Source organism: Perna viridis, chromosome 11 (genome assembly GCF_037379345.1).
Source record: "Perna viridis isolate PV_CMFRI_1.1 ecotype Kerala chromosome 11, ASM3737934v1, whole genome shotgun sequence".
NCBI classification, from domain to species: domain Eukaryota; kingdom Metazoa; phylum Mollusca; class Bivalvia; order Mytilida; family Mytilidae; genus Perna; species Perna viridis.
Window position 1 is genome coordinate 26,851,945 of NC_142455.1, and position 21,527 is coordinate 26,873,471.

Below are 21,527 nucleotides of genomic sequence, written 5' to 3' on the forward strand. Positions count from 1 at the left end.
AGCCATTTTCTGACGGTGCCATCCTAACCTCTGGCATCTGACATGTTGAAAGCCACCGCAAATGTTAATTAGCTAAACATGTGTTTCAAAATACTTTGTATCTTTTATTTACATAGAAGAAGTTTAACCTACTGGAAATCGAACGATAAAAATCCTAAATATTTGTTAAATACCTAGAAAACATTTGTAATGAAGACAGTTGTCAAAATGACCAGCAATTTTGAATTAGGTCACTAATTTTACGGAATACAGTATATTTTTGACAAAACGAACTTCAAGTTGGTAACGGCTATTCGTTGGTTAATTTGATATGTTCGTTTCGCAAATTTTAAAATCCGTAATTTTATCAACCGGAATTACACACTCAAAAAGGTAAAAAACCAAACATGAAGTTCATTTTAACTGCTTTTACAAAGGATTTCCAGGATTGCTGGATTTTCTCATCAGGTAGGCCATCATTTTTCTTTAGTTTAGTCACATTCTCCCGTGTAATGGTAAAGAAACTGTATAAAACGTTTTAAATGGAAAATAGTTTACTATAATTCTGCCGATTTCAAGGAACGGCGGAACGAGCGTTATGCAGTATGGCGCTCGGAAGTAAGAGGTTGGAGTATGGAGGAACGGAATTGTACAATTCTCGTTGTATAATCAAAAACTGTTCTGGATTTAAAATAAGTGGAAAGATGTGCATAGACTAACGAAGATTTGCAACAGGTAATTGGGTAAACTGTTGCTTCTATTTTATCTGAAAAAAAAACACAGTTACATATCTAAAATACACTGAAGTTTAGCTCTTATATAAATAAAACTATTGCTATTAGTACAAGAACAAAAGTCGCAAATTAAGTTTCAACAGTTTGGTAAATATTGAAACGTCTACGTAAAAATACTAATCACGATTTTCTTAGTTTGAAAAACACCAACCAAAGACAAGACAAGACAATTGACCAGTTTTCTGTTTTCTGAAAGATTGTGTCATTTTGATCCTAACATAACTGATTGGGTTACCTCATTGAGTTGCAGAGAAACTTGGCGTAGAAATGATGTCAATTTTTAAAAATGGTTTGGTTGATTTCTGTTAAAGGTTTGAACTTTCCTGATAAGACTAAACAAAATAGAATGAATAGGCATGCTTTTATGAATACAAAAAAAATGGATATACAACCATAGTTCTTATAGACAATTCCTAAGATTCCTATAATTACAATGTATGTGCATGGCAAAAGCATATGTATACATCTGCAGTAGTAATCAGAATAGTTGCATTCCATTTTGACAGGTTAATGATAAGATGTACCTGTTAAAGCTATTTAACTTAACACCAACTACCAAATGATTCGTGAAGATTGTTTTGTTACACTTAACTACGTAATAGATTAGCTGACTACCGTTATCTCTAATCACAGCTTCTGTGTTTGTAAACAAATTTTGAAAATGGAATTCTATGTACGCTTGGTTTTACTGGTGAGTTTTAATGTTTTTGTCACTTTCTTTTATGGTGTTTCTCTGATAATGTTTTTTTTCTACATTTATTTCCTGTAAGTTTGAAAGTGCTTGTATTTGCCTGTAGAAAATGACGTATTTTAGTTTGAAATCTATAACTCAGTTTTTAATTAATAAAAATCATAAAGATTAATTCAAACACGAGAACTTTAATTTGATTTGTAACAAGGCTTCGCATTGGCTGTGTCTATGTCTGGACAATTTTTGTTAAACACCTAACAAGGTAGTGCAAGTGACATCATAAATAATACCAAGAATGGTATATTGGTGAATGAAGCGAAAGCGTTCGTAAATCTATTATTTTGCTTAAAGTGGTCAAAATCTGAAAGGGACAACCTTTGGAAAAATCGGCAGTAACAACAATGTATTTTAAAAAATGCAAAAATAAAACACACAGAATGAAAGAACTACACTTAGGAGAATCAACTTTATCTGACTTTATGATGGAGATTGACTCGCCCTTTCAATGAGCAAGTTCATGATGATTATCATACGAAAGTGGTTGACATTCAGTAGATGTTCTATGTGTTATTTGTATAGGATGTCAACCTGACAGTTGATCAACACTTTGAATTCGTTTGTGCTAAAAATTGGGGATATAGTATTAACTAACTTCTTAATGTTCCCACTACATAGTGTGCATTTTCTTGACCAATCTGTGCGATGTATATTACATTCTTTGTATGCATCACATCAATTACTTACAAACACGAACAAGATAATTTTGGACACAAATGTAAACCCTACTTACATTTTTGTCTTCGGAAAGTTCTGGAAAATAAATGTTTCAAATATCACTTGCAATAAAATGTCAAAATTATCAAGTTTACATATTAAACCGTAGTATCGAGTAATCACGGCCACTTATGAATAATTTCCGTGGAGTGTATGGTGGTGTGGTATATGAAATGAATTACATTCTTATGGCTGTTAGAGGTGTTACAAGGAAAATGTTACTTTATTTCCATATCGCTATCTTATTCCAGAGTTGCTGTATTGGACAGGTTTTGGGCACATGTTACTTCCTGCAGCAGGCCCGTAACACATTTCTGTTATTTAATACAACCAGTATCTTATTCGCTCAAAGGTAAGCAAAGAACTCGCCACGAATCAGCTTTCGACACAACTGGCCATTGTCTTTTTACGTTCAAGTCTTCGTAATATTAGGCATTTTTTTTATCAGGAAACATTCTTCCAAACAAAGGCTTTGTAGCTTCTGTTTAATCGCTGAAGTGATAAAAAGATCTCTGTTTTGTAGATTGGTAGAAAAAAACATATAAATATTTACATTAAAATTCGATGAAAAAAAATCAAAAAGAGGAAAAATCGTGAAAAAAACATCAGGACTTAATTATTGTGGTCGTTTCCGTGTTGAAACTTTTCCCATATCTGGCTTCAACTAATAACGAAAATTAAGCCAATTATTGGAACAGTCAGCTGATGGTCAGCATCTCTCATATCGTGCAAATGATTGACTAACACTATGTTACGAACGATTTTTTGGGGATTTTAGTGGTTTATATCCACAAAGACAGTCGAATTATGTCCTTGAAGGTAGAACGGTACTATTTCTCATTATTTTAGGTTGGCCTTTTGTGTACCCTACTTACGTAAATACTTCCGGACACTGCGATTGGACAAATTGTGCTGATACCCAAAATGTTTTATTAATTCCAGACTCTAACATTATAATACTTTTAAAAAATAAAATTATATTTTTTTGAAAACCATTTATACAAATATTATGAATTTTTCAAATTTATGTGCCATTCGCAGAAAAAAAGGGGAACTTTGACCCAAACATTATCTGCTTAAAATACCAAAGAATCGAGATAGTTTTGCTATGACTTTGATCGCAATTTTAGTTACAGAAATGAAGATATTACTGGAAAAAAATTAGTTTATAGCTCCGTCATTGTTTTAAAGGTGTGAATTTTTCAAAAGTTTCACTATTGTCGCCTATGGGAATTAAATAGTACCGTTCTACCTGAAGCAACGCGATATCATAGCTTTATAATGCACGAAATGAAGGGTGTAATGGATATACGGAAAGTGCTATCTTTTTCAACTTTATTGTTATAGTGTTATAAAATAAATGTCTGGACCTATTGAGTTGTCCTGTAATTGTCGGAAGAAAGCCTTTATTAATTTCAAACATATCACGATGACTTTGTTGATTGTGTTTCACGTGTTTGTATTTTGTAGCTTTCATTTGCAGATCTGATTTCCAGTTGTCGTTTAAAACAGGAAATGAAAGTGGACTCCTGTTCTATACTGAAAGTAGATACGAAAATGAGGAAACCCACTTGGACTACGAAGGGGTCTATGTTTATCAAGGGAAACTACACTATTTTATATTTAACCCCAGCAAATACGGTACTGGTTCCTCGAGAGGAGGATATGTCAGTACTGACTTTGAGGTCGATGATGGAAATTGGCATACAGTAAGTTGCTGAGAAGCAAGCTGAAAATCATTTGAATGCAATAATATAGACACATATCAACAATATCATGTGCCCATTCACTAAAAACAACACAAAGAAAATACCCTAATTAGTCAATTCAAGAAATTAATAAAAATGATATTTAACAAAGTATCAGACAGAAAAAAGTTTTTGAGGAAAATTGATTGATCAGAACCATCCTTTCATAATGTGCCTGTATATACTAAGAAGTAAATTATGTACCAACCAATCAGAATGTGGGTATATATGTATATGATTTTTGTGTGTTGTTTTGTGAGTCTTCGAGTCTATCGAACATGTCAAACTTTAATATCAAACAGCAATCCTTACCGTCGTCATCTCCTTCACATTTCTTACAGCTCGAGTTCTTCAGGAATAAGGAAGCTGAAGTACAGGCAGCGCACTCTGGCGACAAGAACAAAAACGTAAACCAGACTGGACTTATTATTGATGGAAGGTCTTTTGTTGCGGATGGCACTATCACTACTCTGGATGTCAGGGGTCAAAACTTATTCATTGGTGGACACCCTCAGTTAAGTAGAATTGTAAGTATACAGTGTATGAGCATTTATTGAAAAATCAGAAAAAAAAAGTTTAACTTCATTTTAATTTAATTAGTTTTAAAAAAAGGTATTATGATTATGAGAAGGCACCCGCTCGGGGGTTTTCCCGTTAAAAATGTGTATAAATGTGCTGATTACAGTGGTCTTACTGGAACCTGTTAATGACCTGAAAATTGGAAAATCATGCATTGTTCGTGAAATTCACTAAGTCAACTACATGGAGATGATTTGGAAAATCACACCCTGTCAATGGTATTCAATGGTAAAATGTTACACTGCTATAGCGCTATAATATTGCTTTAGTTATCATTCTTGATTCGGTTGATTTAAGTGGGAGATGAACGTATAGTTTTATAAAAATTACAGATTTGTGTATAGAAAGAACTATACTTACTTAAAATATTGCGTATCCAGAGGCTCTAGAGAGGCCGAATCTCTCACCTTGTCAAAAATAAACTTTTTAGCTTTGTAAAGTTGGACTCTTGACCTGTACTATTGTCATAAGAATCATTTAATCAATAGGGAGTTGTTAGTTATCTACCCAGTTTTCATATTATAAAATAAATCTCTCAGTCATTTTTTCGACTCTCTAGGGCAAGAACTCCGACATTTGTCAACAGATTTTTATGAAAATTTCGGCAAGGTCGGTCTCACCATGCTGATCAATTTTACCCTGTCAGAATTTAGCTCAACCTATTTGTTTATTTGTTATTTCCAAAAGTCTTTAATTTAACCCACTATGTTCTATCTTTAATAAATTTGGCCATGTTTTTTGCCAGTTCAGAAATCCACAATCACAGATTGTTAAGGATATCGTAAGGTGCATTCATTTTAATTTTTGTTTCAATCCATCCAGTAGTTTAGGGGGAGGATATTTTCAATGTTGGAAATACAAAAATTAAGTGGAAAAACATTTTAGAAGCCATAACTTATTCATCCGTCAATGGGACTTTTTGAAAATGGGTCCATCCATGAACAATTTTAATCCCTACCAGATGTAATGTATTAAAATAAGCCAATAGTGTGAGAAATGGGCGGAGTTTGTTTTGTATGCTACACGTGCATTTATGTCTAAGTCTGTATTATGTATCTTTAGTTATAGATTAGATTTGATATCCAAAACAATGCGTTTAGTTCCCACACCATAAAATATCACCAATACGATATTACACCAGATTATACTTAAAGCCAACAGTTTTTGAGTTATGTGCCAAATTCTGCAATTTTACCCCATGGTCTATTTTCAGTAACGGCGGTCATGTTTTTCTCAAGATAAAAAATCTCCACGTATAGTTTGTTTACGATGTTCCACTGAACATTTAAGCTAAATTTTGTTGTTTCAGAGGAGAAGATTTTCAAAATTGGAAATGTAAAATTCCGTGGAAAAAATCCATTTCAGGACTCATAACTCATTTATTTGTAAACGAGACTGAAAATTTTGGCGTAGGTCCACTCTGTCATGCTGACACAATTACTTCATGCCATATTTTTAATAAACCCAATTCCTTTTGAGTTATGTACCAAATTCTGCAATTTGACCGCTATGATCAATTTTTAGTAACGGTGGCCACGTTGTTTGCATGATCAAAAATTCCCAAGGATTATTAAAAAACACCCTAAAGAATATGCATGCAAAGTTTGGTAACATTCTATCGAATAGTTTCAGAGGTGTAGATGTTTGAAAAGTTAACGGACGACGACGGACGACGGAAACAATAGCTTACACGGCCTTTCGGCTAGGGGAACTAAAAAGGATTTTGTTCCGTTGTTTTTTTCCTCTTTGCCATGAATCATCACTACTATTGGCAGTGTCTGAATTTCATATGGATTGATATTTAAGGAAAATAATAAGGTTGAACAGAGCTAAATATCAGATTCGTATCACAAGATACCATGTTAACGCTCTCTCTTTTTCTAGATATATAGGCCCACATCGAAATTTGCAATTTGGAAAGAAGTTTCCAATCCCGACACATGTGTACACGATTGAGAATGGACTTAAAATTAACACAAGTATCGATGATTGCAGGAGATTAATTAGGCTCCAGTTGTACATGTATATGAACAAAATAAGTTGCTTTTTGTGACAAATGTATATTCGATTTAGCAAAGTTTAGAAGTCAAAATATGGTTCGTCCATAAGAGATTTCAGACTCACGTAGTATATCGTCACAGCAAGCATCTTCAAAAAACTGTACAGAAATGAATTTTGAGTGGATCAGAAAGCGAGTTCTTCTTGGTTAATTGATATAACTCTTCATTTCCATTTTAGGACCGATCTGGAAAGATTGGTGCATTCGGTGGCTATGTCAAGGATTTCAAAGATATACTAACAGACAAAGAACTGTTTCCAGAACAACCCGGTCAACTGCATGAAAGCACAGACTGTGGTGCTCCGTAATCAGGGTACTGCTTTATGCAATATCGACTTTGCTACCATGTCTGTACAATGTACACGTAGCACATAAATAAATACTTTCATTTCTTAAGTTGTTCGGAGCATCCAGGTTATTTATTTATGAAATGTATCTTTTATGTCATCATACGACTATAGGTTCGTATTAATATTAGTCTCAGATATTTGATCTGTGCAGATATAACAGCTAAACGTACGCACTGTTAGCAGAACAAAATATATATAGTGGGTCATTTGTATATACTTACTAACTTTATATGCATATGTGTCATTTATTATGAAAATTTCATTTAGAATTTTATAATTGTGTATGTCTAGCGTCGCCTAGGTCTGAAAAAAAAAATGAATTTCTGCAAAATTACAGTTTGAGATACTAGCAGAAAACGGGGTAAACGTTGCAGCAGTGAAATGTCAAATGAATTTGTATTAGCTAACATTTTAATTTTATGCGAACTTTTTACATAAAATTATAATACAAGTACCAAACAGCAGTAGTATTCGTAAAGCGGCCGAAAGATAAGCGAATTTTGCCGGGGACTTCAATCATTTTAAAGCGTTACGAGCGAAGCTCGCTCTTAAGTGTATAGAAATTCGTCTATTTTATTCATATCAAGACCATTTGAGAAACTTTCGTCAAAGTAAAATGTTACATCTCCATCTATTGAAGCTTTGAAATGAAGTCAAAATACATGCCAATATGATTCAGACACCCGCATGTTATTTGATCGGAACTCTTCGGACATCATGAAAAAACTTACTTCCGGTTGTGGTAAACAAGGCATTCTTTGTCAACCCGGAACTGTTTGACAGATAAAATAACAAATATTTGGAACATTTTTTGCCGGTTCCCACAAATGAAATTATCCTAATCGAGATTTAGCAAAAATGGTAAATGGCATGAAATTCATTTTTTTAAAGGGAACCTACCCAAGAAGGATTGGCGTCTCGTAAATTATCGCAATATCTCGCGAGTGAGATTTCAGTATACTAGCAACAGCTAATTGCCGCCTATACAATCCAAATTAGGTCATATAAAACATTGATATCACAAAAGAAGGAGAAGCTACAGCTATGAACTTCCTTATATACACCGTCAGACCATTTTTATCAATTTAAAACAAATTTTATGGTGATCGTTTGGGTTTTGAAGAAAAAGTTAGAAATTAAATTTAGGAGGAAATGCCTTTTCTCGAGGGCGTGAGTCTACGTCTACAAAATTTCTTATATACAACATCGGACCATTTCGTATCAATTTGAAATAAATTTTATTATGATAGATCGGGATTTGTAGATCGAGTTTAAATTTTAAATGTGGAGGGTAAATAACCGCCCTCGAAGGCGTGCCTATGCAGTCAGGAGTCAAAACAAAAGCGTGTGTAAACGTTGATATCACAAATGTAGGGAAAGTTGCAATTGTAAAAATACTTGTATACACTCTCGTACTATTTTTGATCAATTCTTAACAAATTTTATGACGATTGATCGGGTTTGTACACCTTCGAAGGTGGGATCAGGTTGGAAATTTGATAAGAAATAAGGTCTCGAATATCAAGGTATTGATCAAAACAAAACATTGAAGAAGTCGGAGGCAATTTGAGGTGGGATATTTTAATTTTTTTTCAAACCGTGTGGGTCAGAATACCTACATTTATACTGAAGAAATGTTGAAGCGATGGAAATCGTCCGCCATTAACAGGCCACGCTCAGCATCAACGAAATGCATTATGGGTAATCTCGCTGTATATCCCCCCACGCAACATATTCATTGTCGTACTATGTAAAATTACGCGAGATTCCAATCCTTCCTATATATAAATCCTTGAACCTACTAAATACTTCGCTAGCACTTATGGCAAATGCCTTCCTCATATTATACCTGTCTTATAATTTACTTTGATTATGCTGTTCAAAGTTTCAGTAGATACAGATGTAGTGTTTTGCTCAAACGAAAGTTTCTCATGTGGTTAATATGAATAAAATTTTAGACGAATTTCTATACATTTAAGAAGCGAACAGTCCATTATGACTTGGTTTATGTAATTCTTTGTTAGAAATGTAAGGAATGGTGTTTATAAATGTACATTTTGTTATGTGCTGATCAATAATTTATCAGTATTAATAAAAATTGACTCCATATATTCAGTGTGTGACATGTTTTGTGCACATCAGAAGTTCGGTATGTTATATGTAGCCATCGGTATTACTTGCAGTCATTCTATGATATAACTTTTTTCATCAAAACTGAGGATTGAATATACCTCATGTGAAATATATACTGAATATTACGTGTCAAAATCAGTATCACATGCTGTAACAACCCGAGACTCCTATATCACCCATGGGCCACCGGCCAGCGGGGTGATATAGGTCGACAGTTGATACAGCATGTGATGCAGATTTTAACATGTCAAGTTCATCATATCATATATTTTAACCATACTTCAAGTACCGTTGGTTAAACAAACACTTCTAATGCATGTACAAAAAGGTATATTTTAATATATATAGTTGTTTGGAGTTTTATCGCTGTCGTCTCTTGCAAGAAGCCGGCATTATACAGTAAGATACGAAAACTTTATTTACATTCGGTACAAATAATAACAGACAACATAAGCTTTAGTGAGCTTTAACCGTTTAACATATATATTAAATACATAAGACATGCAAAGCATAGAGACGGCACATACAAATAGGCATGTACTGGTTAAAAGCAAAAGAACAGCAAAATACAAACACATACAAACATAAACTACACAAAACATAAAAACATAGATTGGCCATAAAACAAATAGCACAGTAACAGATAAAGCGATAGAAGCCATTTTTGCATGCAGAACAGTGACATTCGGAGCCATTCCAGGACCAAACTAAACTCTTGAAAAGAGGAATGATAAAGTAGTTGCAGCAAACGAAAACTGTTCTTACCATAAGTACTGGTACCGTATTGACCTGTGGGATATCTAGTATATTTTTGTACCAGAAAATACATGTATGATTATATGACTTCACTGTGACAAGATCACGATGGCATACAGGTGATAAATCATTCGGGATTTTAAAGGTTTCAACAGCCGTTGTTCATTGGCGTCTAATAAGCAGAGAAGGCATCCTGGCACGATCCAAAAGTTCTTCGTATAAGACATATCATCATACACAGAACAGAGTGCTGGAATTTTAACCGGTACAAAACTGCCATTACAAAGGACAAAAATTATGATTGCTAAGAATTGAAAATATGGAAATTTGTCCCAAACGTTTAAGAACATTTTAGTAAATTACTAATATGAATATAAAAATTAAGTTTATATTCAGTATCAATGTCCAATAGTTTCACAATATTTTCACAAGATAAATTTGCAGAATTAATATTGATACATGGTTGTTTTTTCAAAAGCCTGTTTACCATCTGCTAGGACCTGAAATTTGTCAGGATTAGCCTGCATTTTATTTATTCTAAATCACTCAATCAACTCCAAGGTGGAAATTAATACATCATAATCAGGTGAACAAAAGGATAAGATGTTATCATCTGCATAGTTATATAGTGTGCCATGTTTGATGAAGTAGAAATATCATTGATAAATACATTGAAAAGGAGAGGTCTCAGGATAGATCCTTGCGGCACGCCCTTATGGATGTCAGCCCAACTATTAGGAATACTATTTATTTTGATTAGCTGTTTTCGGTTAGTTAAGCAGGAGTAAAGTAGGGATACTGGAAGCTTGGAAACTCTATGTGCTGATAATTTATCATGCAAAATTTCATAGGGGGAGACAGTCGAATGTCTTAGACAGATCCATTAAAACTGCAACAACATAGATGTTTTTACCTAGTGATGATCGCCAATGCTCTAGCAGTTTCAGTAGTGTAGTTTGACACATATATAATGGTGAAAAATGGAATCAAGATACGCGTTCAATTGGGTTTCTAAATTTTTTTCATAATCTTTTGAAAAAATAAATAGATAGTACACTGACAGGCCTGTAATTAATTTTTTCCAAAGGGATATTTTTCTTGTACATGTATTAAGCTGTTACTTGTGCCTGTTCCAGTATGTCTGGAAAAAAATTCACTTTCTATGGAACAATTTATTAAATTTGTTGACTGAAGTACAATTTCAGTTTTACAATATCGTTCCGATGTATCCGAGTTCATTCCCGACTGGATTCGTGGTGTTTTTTATGTATGTACTTAAAAGTTCTTTAAGCGTGCATTTTGTTCTTCGTGTACTGTCTTTTTGAAGGTTCTTGCATTGTTTTGTCCACGGATTTTTCAGTGCTTGTACCTTCGGTATTGTTACTTCGTTATAGATTTTGAATTGTTCCACTAAAACTGCTCTGGGTACAAAGTACTACATATACAAATAAGGTGAGGGCGAGGGAAGAGACAGAATTTTTTTTTACAAAATATTTAAAGCAATAAGTCAATTGTAATGCACCCCTGAAAAAAAAAACAACAGTAAACAAATGACACGAACTGCACGCAGCGGCCAACTTCGTTTCCTCATTCACTAACCGCATCTCATCTGAGTGTGGAACATTAGACGCTGTACGGAGTTTGCAAAGATAACATATATGAAATATATGTAGATCATCGATGAAGGTTCTACAGTTGGAGTTCAGGAAAAGGAAGTAGGCGTATAGGGGAGTGTAGTGGGATAGAGGAGAGAGTCGTTGGTGGGAATCGGAAGTCATCCTCTACCCCTCCCCACGGCATTTCCATGTGGTAGATGACTGAACAATTGCTATTTTATTTGCATGCACTTTTCTGAAAATATATATGTACTATAACAACCCTTTATAGTGTATGGGTGATTTGATTTGAGACATTGTCTATGCATTCAAACAAGGCAGCTGGTCATGCACCAACATGATATTATCATAATTCACTTCTCCTCAATTCACGGTAATTGACGCCCAAATAATATTTTATTAAACTATTTGGGGACAACAATGTATATACACTTGTAAGTATTAAAGTTTACAATATCATACTCAATACTCCGCCTGACTTCCTTCCTATGTCCGTGTAAGTTATGCGATGAAATGGTCTTCTTTTACTTGTTTATCTAGAGTTTTCTGTTGTATGGATTCAATTCAGGAAACAGAAGGTAAGAAACAAGTCATAATAGTGAAAGCAGGAGCGGATCCAGAGAGGGGGATCTAGAAAAAGGGGGAGGGGATTCTTTATATTTTAATTTATAAGTGTCTATCAACATAAATGCATGAAATTAACATTTTTTCCAACAAAAGTGGGATGGGGTCTCGACTGGCATTAGACATTTTTACCCCCCCCCCCCCCCCAATACACAAAACCTTTTTTTTTCATTAAAAAGGGGGATTCGGGCGAGATTCGCATCTGTGAAAGTATGAAAATGTGTATAAAATAAACCACATTCAAATCATTCAACAATTCTACTGTAAAATACTTGCAACTCGTGCAGAACTACAAGTCTTTCTATTGAAGTAAATACAGAAGAATGACACATACAAAACCATCGTCGGTTGCGACCAGAATGCATTTTAAATACATTTCATAGTTGTAAGAAACCCCATACTTTTAGCAGAATTCTGACTGTTTGGATTCGGCCAGGCGCATATAAGCTGGGACATTGTTTCACTTGTTCATAGAAAGTATTTGTTTCTGAAACCATTGTGTTTTTACTCGCTGATTCAATACATTTGAGAAATGACTTAATATTTTGTTTGTTTGGTCTTTCATCTTTTAGATCAATAGTAACTCCTAAACAAGGTACTCCATTGGATTCTGTTCGAAAAGTAGTGCATGTGTTTCTCTTTAACCGCTTACCCCGTTGTGTTCAATGCATACAAGGTCAGGCAAAACATAGTATGCTAACTCCAATTCATTCTTAACTGATCAATATCAGATTTTTTTTTCAGTTTCTTGTAATAATGGAACATTTGCAGTGCTCTTATACGAAAAAAATATTTCTATTCAATAATGTATTACTCTTTCAGAGTTTCAGAAGTTTTTGAAATGATGTTACCATTGGGAATGTGAATAAGGAACTGTGTTAACCTATATTTTATTCAAATTTAAGTTAGAAGTCGTCAAAACTTTGATAAACACACTTCCTTGTTGCCTGAATCGATTCACATAAGAATTGAAATAGCTCGTACATGGTACATTTTCATTTTAAAATATGTTTTAATGACAATGTTATCAAACTATCAATGTAAAAAGAAATTAATGAACTTAATGTATAATGTAGTAAATTTGGTGAACTTAATGTATAATGTAGGAAATTCGCAATTAATAAGCCAACCACAATATTACCTATAGAAAATATTGCACTGTAATACTTTTAATATATATATATATAGTAAGAATTCATTTCTATCAAGATGCATTCTCGCTGGTATCATTAAATTGTTATACGAATACAAATATTTTTTTACTCCATAAAAAATTTAGATGCTAATGACTCCCTGTCAGATTTGCAACCACCGCTACGGAGTGATGGAGAGTCGGACGTGGGCGACACGACACGAATTGTGTCCGATGAACTGCGCAAACAACAGACAGCAGACGATACAATCGAGAGGGACCTACATCAGAGTTCTGATGATGACATTTTATCGACTGATACTTTCGAAAGGTCTTACTCGTCGGGCGATATATTAACAAGCGATGATGAACACTTGCCGCGTCGATTCAATAACCCAATAGATGCCAAGGAGGTCGCACGTAAGTACACCGTTGGAAGATGATGTGTTAAGTTGCAGGACAAAAGTCGGAAGTATTGTTTTTAAAAGAACATCTACTTTCTTTAATAAAACAATTAAGACTTTAAGCTAAAGAAATTTGATTGTTTTCCGCAGATCACTCATGCACGCTACAAAGTACAGACAGACAAAAAAAATCTAACATTATTCAGTTCATGCAAAGTACTAAACTTGGTACTTGGTTTACTTATTTTTGTCTCAATTTTGCAACAAAAGAGGGGTTGCGGTGTCGGAAATAGGTTCCACTACTGAAAGGGGTGATACTTACTTCCTAGCTATCAACATGTAAACTACAGGCACGATCATCCCTCATAAAATACCCTAATAATAACCTTTTTAACTCAAATAGAACTCACTAGAAAAAGTAACCCTGACGTTTTCTGGTAAAAAAAAACTGTACCCATACACAAATGCCAGCCACTAGCTGATACCAATGATTTTTGTCTTATAACTATGCTATTTATTTACTTAAGGAAAATATCAAAGATAGATATCCATAAAGCCCCCTCCCAAGAAAAAAAAAACATACACACACACACATATACAAAACAAAATAAAACAAAAAAACAACCCCAAAACAAGACAAAAATAAAATGGTAGAAAAACAACAACAAAATCACAAGACAACAGAGTTCTTTGAAATACTATCCTTTTATATCATTATAGAAAGATATAACTTGATATTTATCAATAGATTATTCTGTGAATTAACAAATACTATCAACAAAAACTATATTTATTACAATATTATCGTTAACGAAACCGGGACAATGAATAATTAAATAAATTAGTAAATAATTGATATATGTACGTCTCGAAATAATGTCAATAAAGTACAAATTCAAGGTTATGACAATATCTCGGTAAAAGGTCTTTATGAAGCTGATGTTTGCAATGTGCCGACATAAAATAAAATTTATTAGATTTTATCTATTCCAATTCCCTCTCCCCCCCCCCCGAATTAAGGATATAAAAAATGACCCTTAAAATAATCCCAGCATACGCATTAAGTTGCTTAAATATTCACCGTTATTTTATTAAGCTGGCGTTAACAGATATGGTTGTTTTTTTTTTTAATTTAATTTCCTGTTCCAGTTTTTAGCTTGTCCATTTTATTGAAAATTCCGTTTTGAAATGGTTCCCGGAAGCATGACGCAGAATTCGAGAGTTTCGAATCTCGCGAGACATCACGATGATCTAATATTGCTGCTCCCTTCCTGTGGAAGAATGAAGCTGTTGTTCATAAGTTTTTATGACAAATAATCAATTTTCTCAATGAATATGACAAAGCAATACAAAAATAGTAACATAGGGACTTGACCATTACATGCATGTCACTTCTTTTCACGTAGATCGTTGTATGTCGCTTTTACATCTTAACAATTATTGTTCAAGCAGAACTTTGTCAACACAGTCACAGCGAAGATGACCCTCCGGATGCCGGACGGGTTCGTGTAATATCTAGTTTACAAACTATGGGAAATTCAGATAGTACCCATGAATATAAAGGACACCACGATCTCAGGAACACAGCCATGCCTATTCGTCTACCCATGCCTGACTCCATGGAGTTGGAGCGAAGGTTCACCAAAGTTTTGGTAAGGTTTCTGTAATGTTTTGAGTTAAGTTAGACATCATTTATGTTTTGCAATGAATTAACAAACTAAGTCTAAAACTATTCAGGTAATGAAAAATGCAATCTTAAGTTAACCCTGAAAACTACTGTAATTTTATCAATAGAATACATACATGGTAACTTTACTCCTTTGTGTGCACTTATCAATGGAAGAAGTTACATGTATGTTTCCTCGACACTCCAGCCTCATATTTTTGAGTACTTTGTTATAAAACTACAACACATTCCATCATTCATGTACTTACACGGCAAAACAATTTTACATAATAATTTACCTTTTAAAGTGATGATATTAATAAAATTTGATAATTACATGTACAAATGTAGTTCATGTTGAAAAAAGCCACAACTTCAACGTATCGAATGTTAGAGAATAGATGGTATTGTGTCAGAAAATAGCTTGGAGTGAATTCTGTACATGTACAGTTGTACAATGTTTATACACACTAAACACAGATATTATGCTTTTTGGCAACATCACATGTTCATGAGGACTGTCTCTATTTTATTGTATGCCTATCTTTATTGGACTTTTCATACAACCACTAAAATATAATGGCATGTTATTGTCTATGACCATGTCAAAGTCTTCCGTCGACAACTTGTCTTTAGTGCAATTTTATGAATATAAGTAACTTTACATATGTATGTACAATTGTAGTTGAATTGGATATTATTTTAAAACAAGGTACTACACAGTAGCACTACAAAAGGAAAATTGGTATTTATTTTTAAGATTGTAGCCCTGACTAGTAAAGCATTCATTACATGCCAAAAATGACTTCGCCGTAATATTTAACTATATACATTTGTAACTCAAGTATAAGTGTATAGATGTCTATGACATCCTACTCCAATGTTCTATATAACAATTGATTTAGGAGGGTAGTGACCTGGAATAGCCAAAAACAAGCATGCTCTGTTTCCTTAATTTTAGCTTAAAAGTTCCAGTCCACACCACGTTTATTGTAAGGGGTCATGACTCAACTGCTTTTGATTTAAGGGACCAGAAGCAAACTTTTTGTTAAAAACTTTGGTACATGTATATACAAATGTAACCTACATGTAACTTTTAAGTACATTTATACACATGTACAAAACTGTACATTTATAAATTATGGACTTTTAATGAAGTCAGTATGTTATATATGGACCTGTCAGTATATTCAGATTTGTCTTTATATAATGTATTGACTGAGAAAAGTCTGTATTTATGTATAACATGTTAAAAGTGCATTTTGGAAATGACATTGCATTCGAAATTCAGACTGGGCTTGTCATTTTCACCATAAAACCCAATTTCATCCAAGACAAAGCAATTTGAAATTTTGGTGAGAAAATGGGTCGCCATGGTAAGGATGACTTTTGAATTGTCTGAAGACCCCAAAATTTAAACTTATTGTGTATTTCTCTTCCTACATGTAAATACTAAGATTCATTCATACTGGAGCACTTTAAAGTTTTGTCGGGAAAATTGGTCACTATGGCTACAGGCAACATTTGTTTTGGTTGTCTTTATTGCACAGTCTTGTTCAACATGTTAAACTCTACTACTGTATTAAATTCAAGTTCCTGGCCACCTACATGTACATGTAGGCTTCGTAGATATCCTAATGGTTTTATCCTTACCTATTTTAAGAAACATAGTCATATGGTCAATATAAAAATTGAAACATAAGGTCAATATACATATAAATAGAAGCATGGCTTTAGGTACGCTGAATATCCTTTGAATCATGTGGCCTTGATGACCAATGAAAATAGAAGATTGCCACTCCATGTATGTATATATGTACATGTAATATTTGTATGTATGGATCTCCATGAAATCACAATCACAATTTTAAATCATTTTGTCCTGTGATTGTACATGTACCTTGTTGTTACAGTACTTTGTTTTGCTTTGTTAAACTCAACCAACTTTTGATGAAATTTTTTTTAAAAATTCATAGGTATTCAGAATATCCCAGCATTCCAAATGTACTTATACATGTTGTAATCAAGCTATGAGCATAAAAGCTAGTTAAGTTTAAAACTGTGACATACTTCACATATATATACGAAAGTTTAAGTATGCTTAAGCATGTACATGTACACAATACTGTAAATCCATCTGAATCCTTTGACCTCTTATAGAGGTAGCTACCAATGGATACATTTGTATGCTCCCCAAACTGTTTTTTTTAGTTTTCACGTACATGTATATTTTGTACTTGAGCAACCTCAGTAACAAGATATAGCTTGCCTTCACTAACTTGAGGAAAATGTTACCTGTACATGTATGCAGAAAACTGCATTTCTTCTTATTCATTAATTCATATAATTATCTACTAGTAGTAGATTAAGTGTTTGAATAAGAAATTTATGATTCTGTACAAGTAATTTATCCATACTTGTTATCTTTTTTGTAGATACTGAAAATTATAAGTGGGATTTCCAATTTGGTAATTTTAGACTAAAATGAGGGTCCAGTCCAGGATTTTAGGCTGGGTCTGTAAATATAATTGAAGGCTAACTGAAGCCAAGAAAGACAAGTTTTCGTGGTAGAATTAATGAACATTCAAGATTTCATGCAGAAAGAAATATTTGTTCCCCAAATTTTAGGAGGTATTCTTCATGTCTGCTCCTTCCAATCCACACCTTAAAATGTTTTTTTTTTCTTTTTGGCAATATCAGTGTATATTGCTGTATAGTAATTTTTAAAAAAAATGACAATGCAAGCCTAGTTTCATTATTGCAGCTACAATCCATTGCATTTTTTCAATAATAAACAATTCAGGAATTGAATTTAAGAAATTTTTCTACTAGCTAAATTTAGCAAGTACTGAAAATTTACACTTGCTAAATCTAAGTTTTTTAGGTTGTTTCTGGACTTTTACTATAATACATATAGAATTCCACAGGCAAATTTAAGCTAGTGGAAATAATTTCTACTTGCAAAATTGAATTATAACTTGCATAAATTTAGCAAGTATTTATCCTTAAATTTGCTATCTGCAATTGTCACTAATTACTGTATTACAGTCTTTATAGATTTTAAGGAACATACACATGTGACTTGGTACATACATTTACCTAGTCTTCTTTTTTGATTTAGAACCCTATTGATTTTAAGATCAAAGGTTAAGGTCACAGGGTCATACCAAGGTTTGTTGAGAATTATTTTTTAAACATCTGGAGAATCTTTATTAATAGATGTACTTAGAATTTGAAATCGTCTGAATATAGTTGAAATATTGCTGCTCGGACGTTAAACCCCAACAAACATAGAATTTGAAAAAAAAAGTCCTGTTGAAATCTTTAAAGATACTGCTCTTTGAAATTCTCATAATTTAAATTTAACTTCATGTGTAGGCATCACAAATAATAAAGCAGAACTTTCACTTTTGTAAGTTCTTTTTAACAAAGATGTATAAGCCAATTTCAAACCCTTTGACAGTTTAATACTCCATTCACAAAAGATGACCTACAAATGTACAATGGAGTTCTTAGGTAACTGTCTAGAAATTGTTGTAATTAATGAATCTATATGACTCATTGAAAGACTATCAATGTAATTATTTACACTGCTGGGTAAAATGTGCATGCTAATTATAACTCTGTGAGAACAGTCCAGCTGAACTCCCATTCATAAATCTAGTCTGTTTACAATTGTTTCTAGAAAAGTATAATGCTGGTAGCCAAGCAAAAATCAAACATTTTATAAAATTTTTGATTCATAATTAGGAATAAAAATGTCAAAATCAGGCATTTTGATTTCATAAAGAAGAAATTACATGGATTAATTGGTTTTATTGTTCCATAAGTTGATTAAGATATGATATAAATGGTTCAGTTGAACAGGACTTCCTGTATAAGGCAGTTGCCTTGTCCAGTGGATGTGTAGTCTGGTCTTTAAACCCAATATTTGAAGATTAATGTGGGTAAAAAATAATTCAGGCAGGGGAAAATCATGACTTTTTTAAACACCAAAAAATTTGAGTTAACTTTGCACTAAATATATGTACTTTTGAGTAAAGAAGCACTCTCAGGCCTACATGTTCTTAGTAATACCCATTTATTTCAATGATCTGCTGTCAAAAAATTCCCTCACTGTCATATCTTTAAAAAAAAAGTGGTGGGCTTGAGAGCTGTAGTATTATCCTATTATTGTTAGTAAGACAGTTATTTTCATGTTTTTACTGGTCTACCTGTGAAGTTTTGCTATCTTACTAAACAACTAAAATTGACACTCAAAATATAGAAATACTAAAATATGCAGAAGAATGGCTACTACTACATATAAACACAATGCATTTAGGAATAATCTAGCGTAGGACCTATTACAGTTATGAGCCATCTGCTCACCATAGCCATAGAGTACCAGTGTGGGATTAGATGGGATCATGTTCAATTTATCCTATTCCAAATGAATATGTCCCATTAAAACCAAAAGATTTTTACAAAGAATTTTACTACCAATCACTGGATTACTTCATATAGTACATGACCACACAGCTTTCCCTACATGTAGACCAACAATGTTATACAGCTGTCCCGGGTAAAGTAAACAAACCATGTGATGCACATTATTTGGTTTCTAATGTATACAGTTGTTTCAGATCACAATATAAATACATCAATTATCTACTTAATGTTTGTAGCTCAGTTTCATTACCATGTACAAAGAACACCTACTATGGGTTTTTGACCTCTGCATAGCAGGATTTTCTTGAGTACATGTACATGTAAGTTCCTCTTTTGCTCTTTTACATGTACATGTAAGTTTTGAAAAACCGAATCATGTGAGAGATTAAGTTGTTTTGCAGAACTCTGCATGTTTGAAGGACTTCTTGTTTAAAAAGAGCTCTTTATAAAGCTCTTAATGGATGCTAGAGAAAAGCAAGAACAATATATTGACCATGAAATTTATCTAAACCATGTATCTTCCAAAGTCCCTTTATGCTAATTTCAATGCATTTTGAATCTGTGTAAAGGAAATAGTGTATCCATCTGCACCATGAAAACTGATTTGTTCAATGTGTTATAGTTTCCCTTTCCTCTTTCGTCTACCCCGGACTTGACTTATTATGAGCAATTCAGCGGGTGTTTCTAGAAAAGCAGGGTGCACCTGGTGCACCTGGTCTTTGCTTCCAGTTTTTAGTGGAGACAGTGTTGCTCATTTACTTTTGTTACTTTGTATGTATTATTTTCGTTACTTTATGTTCTTTGTTGTGTTTATCTGTTTTTCATGTCTGGTCTTTGTCCCTGGATTACGTTCTTTTGATTTCCGCTAGAATCATGGTTCCCTTGATTACTCTTTCAATTAAGAAGACCTATGATTAAGACAGATTCAGGAAATATTGCTGGTCATTTTAATAATATTATCTTATGAATGGCCCAGTGTTCTAGGATTTTTCAGAAATTGAGGTTTCCTCGGGAAAAATCCATATAAAATCAACTTTCCCACAGTCAATGACTGCTTTCCTAACAAAACAAATCCTTACAGCATATGAAGTTTTCAACTTGCCACGGGAAAGTGTAACTAAGTACCTTACTTTCGCTGACCCAAATTTCACTTGCCCTGGGTAACAGGAAATAGGAATCCTAGAACACTGTGGCCATACACGGATGGCCTGTAGTACATGTAGGTTGAAAAAATTTGTTATACGTGTAATAAAGTTACAAGACCTACACATCAGGTTCATAAAGGCTGTATATATAATTTTAATTTTGTAAAAATGATATACATGTACATGCACATTTAAGATTGCAATTCGTAGCAGATTTATGTGGTGTACCAATTTAAACCTTTGACCTATGTATACATTAAACCTTTGGTGAACCACTAATCCACAGCTATTGCTTTTGTTGGTGTTAAAATTACCAGTGTAAAACCACAATGTACATTGTTGAATTGTACCTTTGATAAAGACCTTAATGTACAAAACGAACAGGACTTCTTGTATGGGTGATAACTACTTGTTGCCTGAAGTATACTATCCTTGTGGAGTGTACATGATGTATGCATATGTAAATCTCTGTACCACAGCTGGATAGTGAACACAAATTTGATAGTAATGATATTAATTTAAAAGAGCATACATGTACTGAGGAGAAACTTGTACCAAGTCTATCTTGTCTAGAGTATAACTTTGAAACTTTGCTTTATTTAAGTTCTTTTTATTGTTTATGGACAAATATTAGAGCTAAAACTTT

General features: G+C 33.4%; 2 protein-coding genes across 7 annotated transcripts in view; both read left to right on the top strand.

The window, feature by feature from the left end:
• The first annotated feature begins 339 nt into the window (after nt 1–339).
• On the top strand, nt 340–9,083 carry LOC148603546 (uncharacterized). The gene is made up of 6 exons (XM_088552151.1): nt 340–447; nt 1,280–1,464; nt 2,490–2,590; nt 3,722–3,947; nt 4,328–4,513; nt 6,804–9,083. The coding sequence occupies exons 2-6, from the start codon at nt 1,435–1,437 to the stop codon at nt 6,930–6,932; spliced, it is 672 nt and encodes a 223-aa protein (XP_088408277.1). The 5' UTR covers nt 340–447; nt 1,280–1,434; the 3' UTR covers nt 6,933–9,083.
• Nucleotides 9,084–11,930: 2,847 nt separating this feature from the next.
• LOC148603547 (formin-like protein) overlaps nt 11,931–21,527 on the top strand; it is a 51,469-nt gene continuing 41,872 nt past the window's right edge. For all 6 annotated transcript variants that reach the window (XM_088552512.1, XM_088552514.1, XM_088552518.1 and 3 more), the window contains exons 1-3: nt 11,931–12,057; nt 13,383–13,655; nt 15,092–15,291. In XM_088552512.1, coding sequence (XP_088408638.1) covers nt 11,988–12,057; nt 13,383–13,655; nt 15,092–15,291 — 543 coding nt within the window. In that variant the 5' untranslated portion in view covers nt 11,931–11,987. The remainder of the gene's footprint in view (nt 12,058–13,382; nt 13,656–15,091; nt 15,292–21,527) is intronic.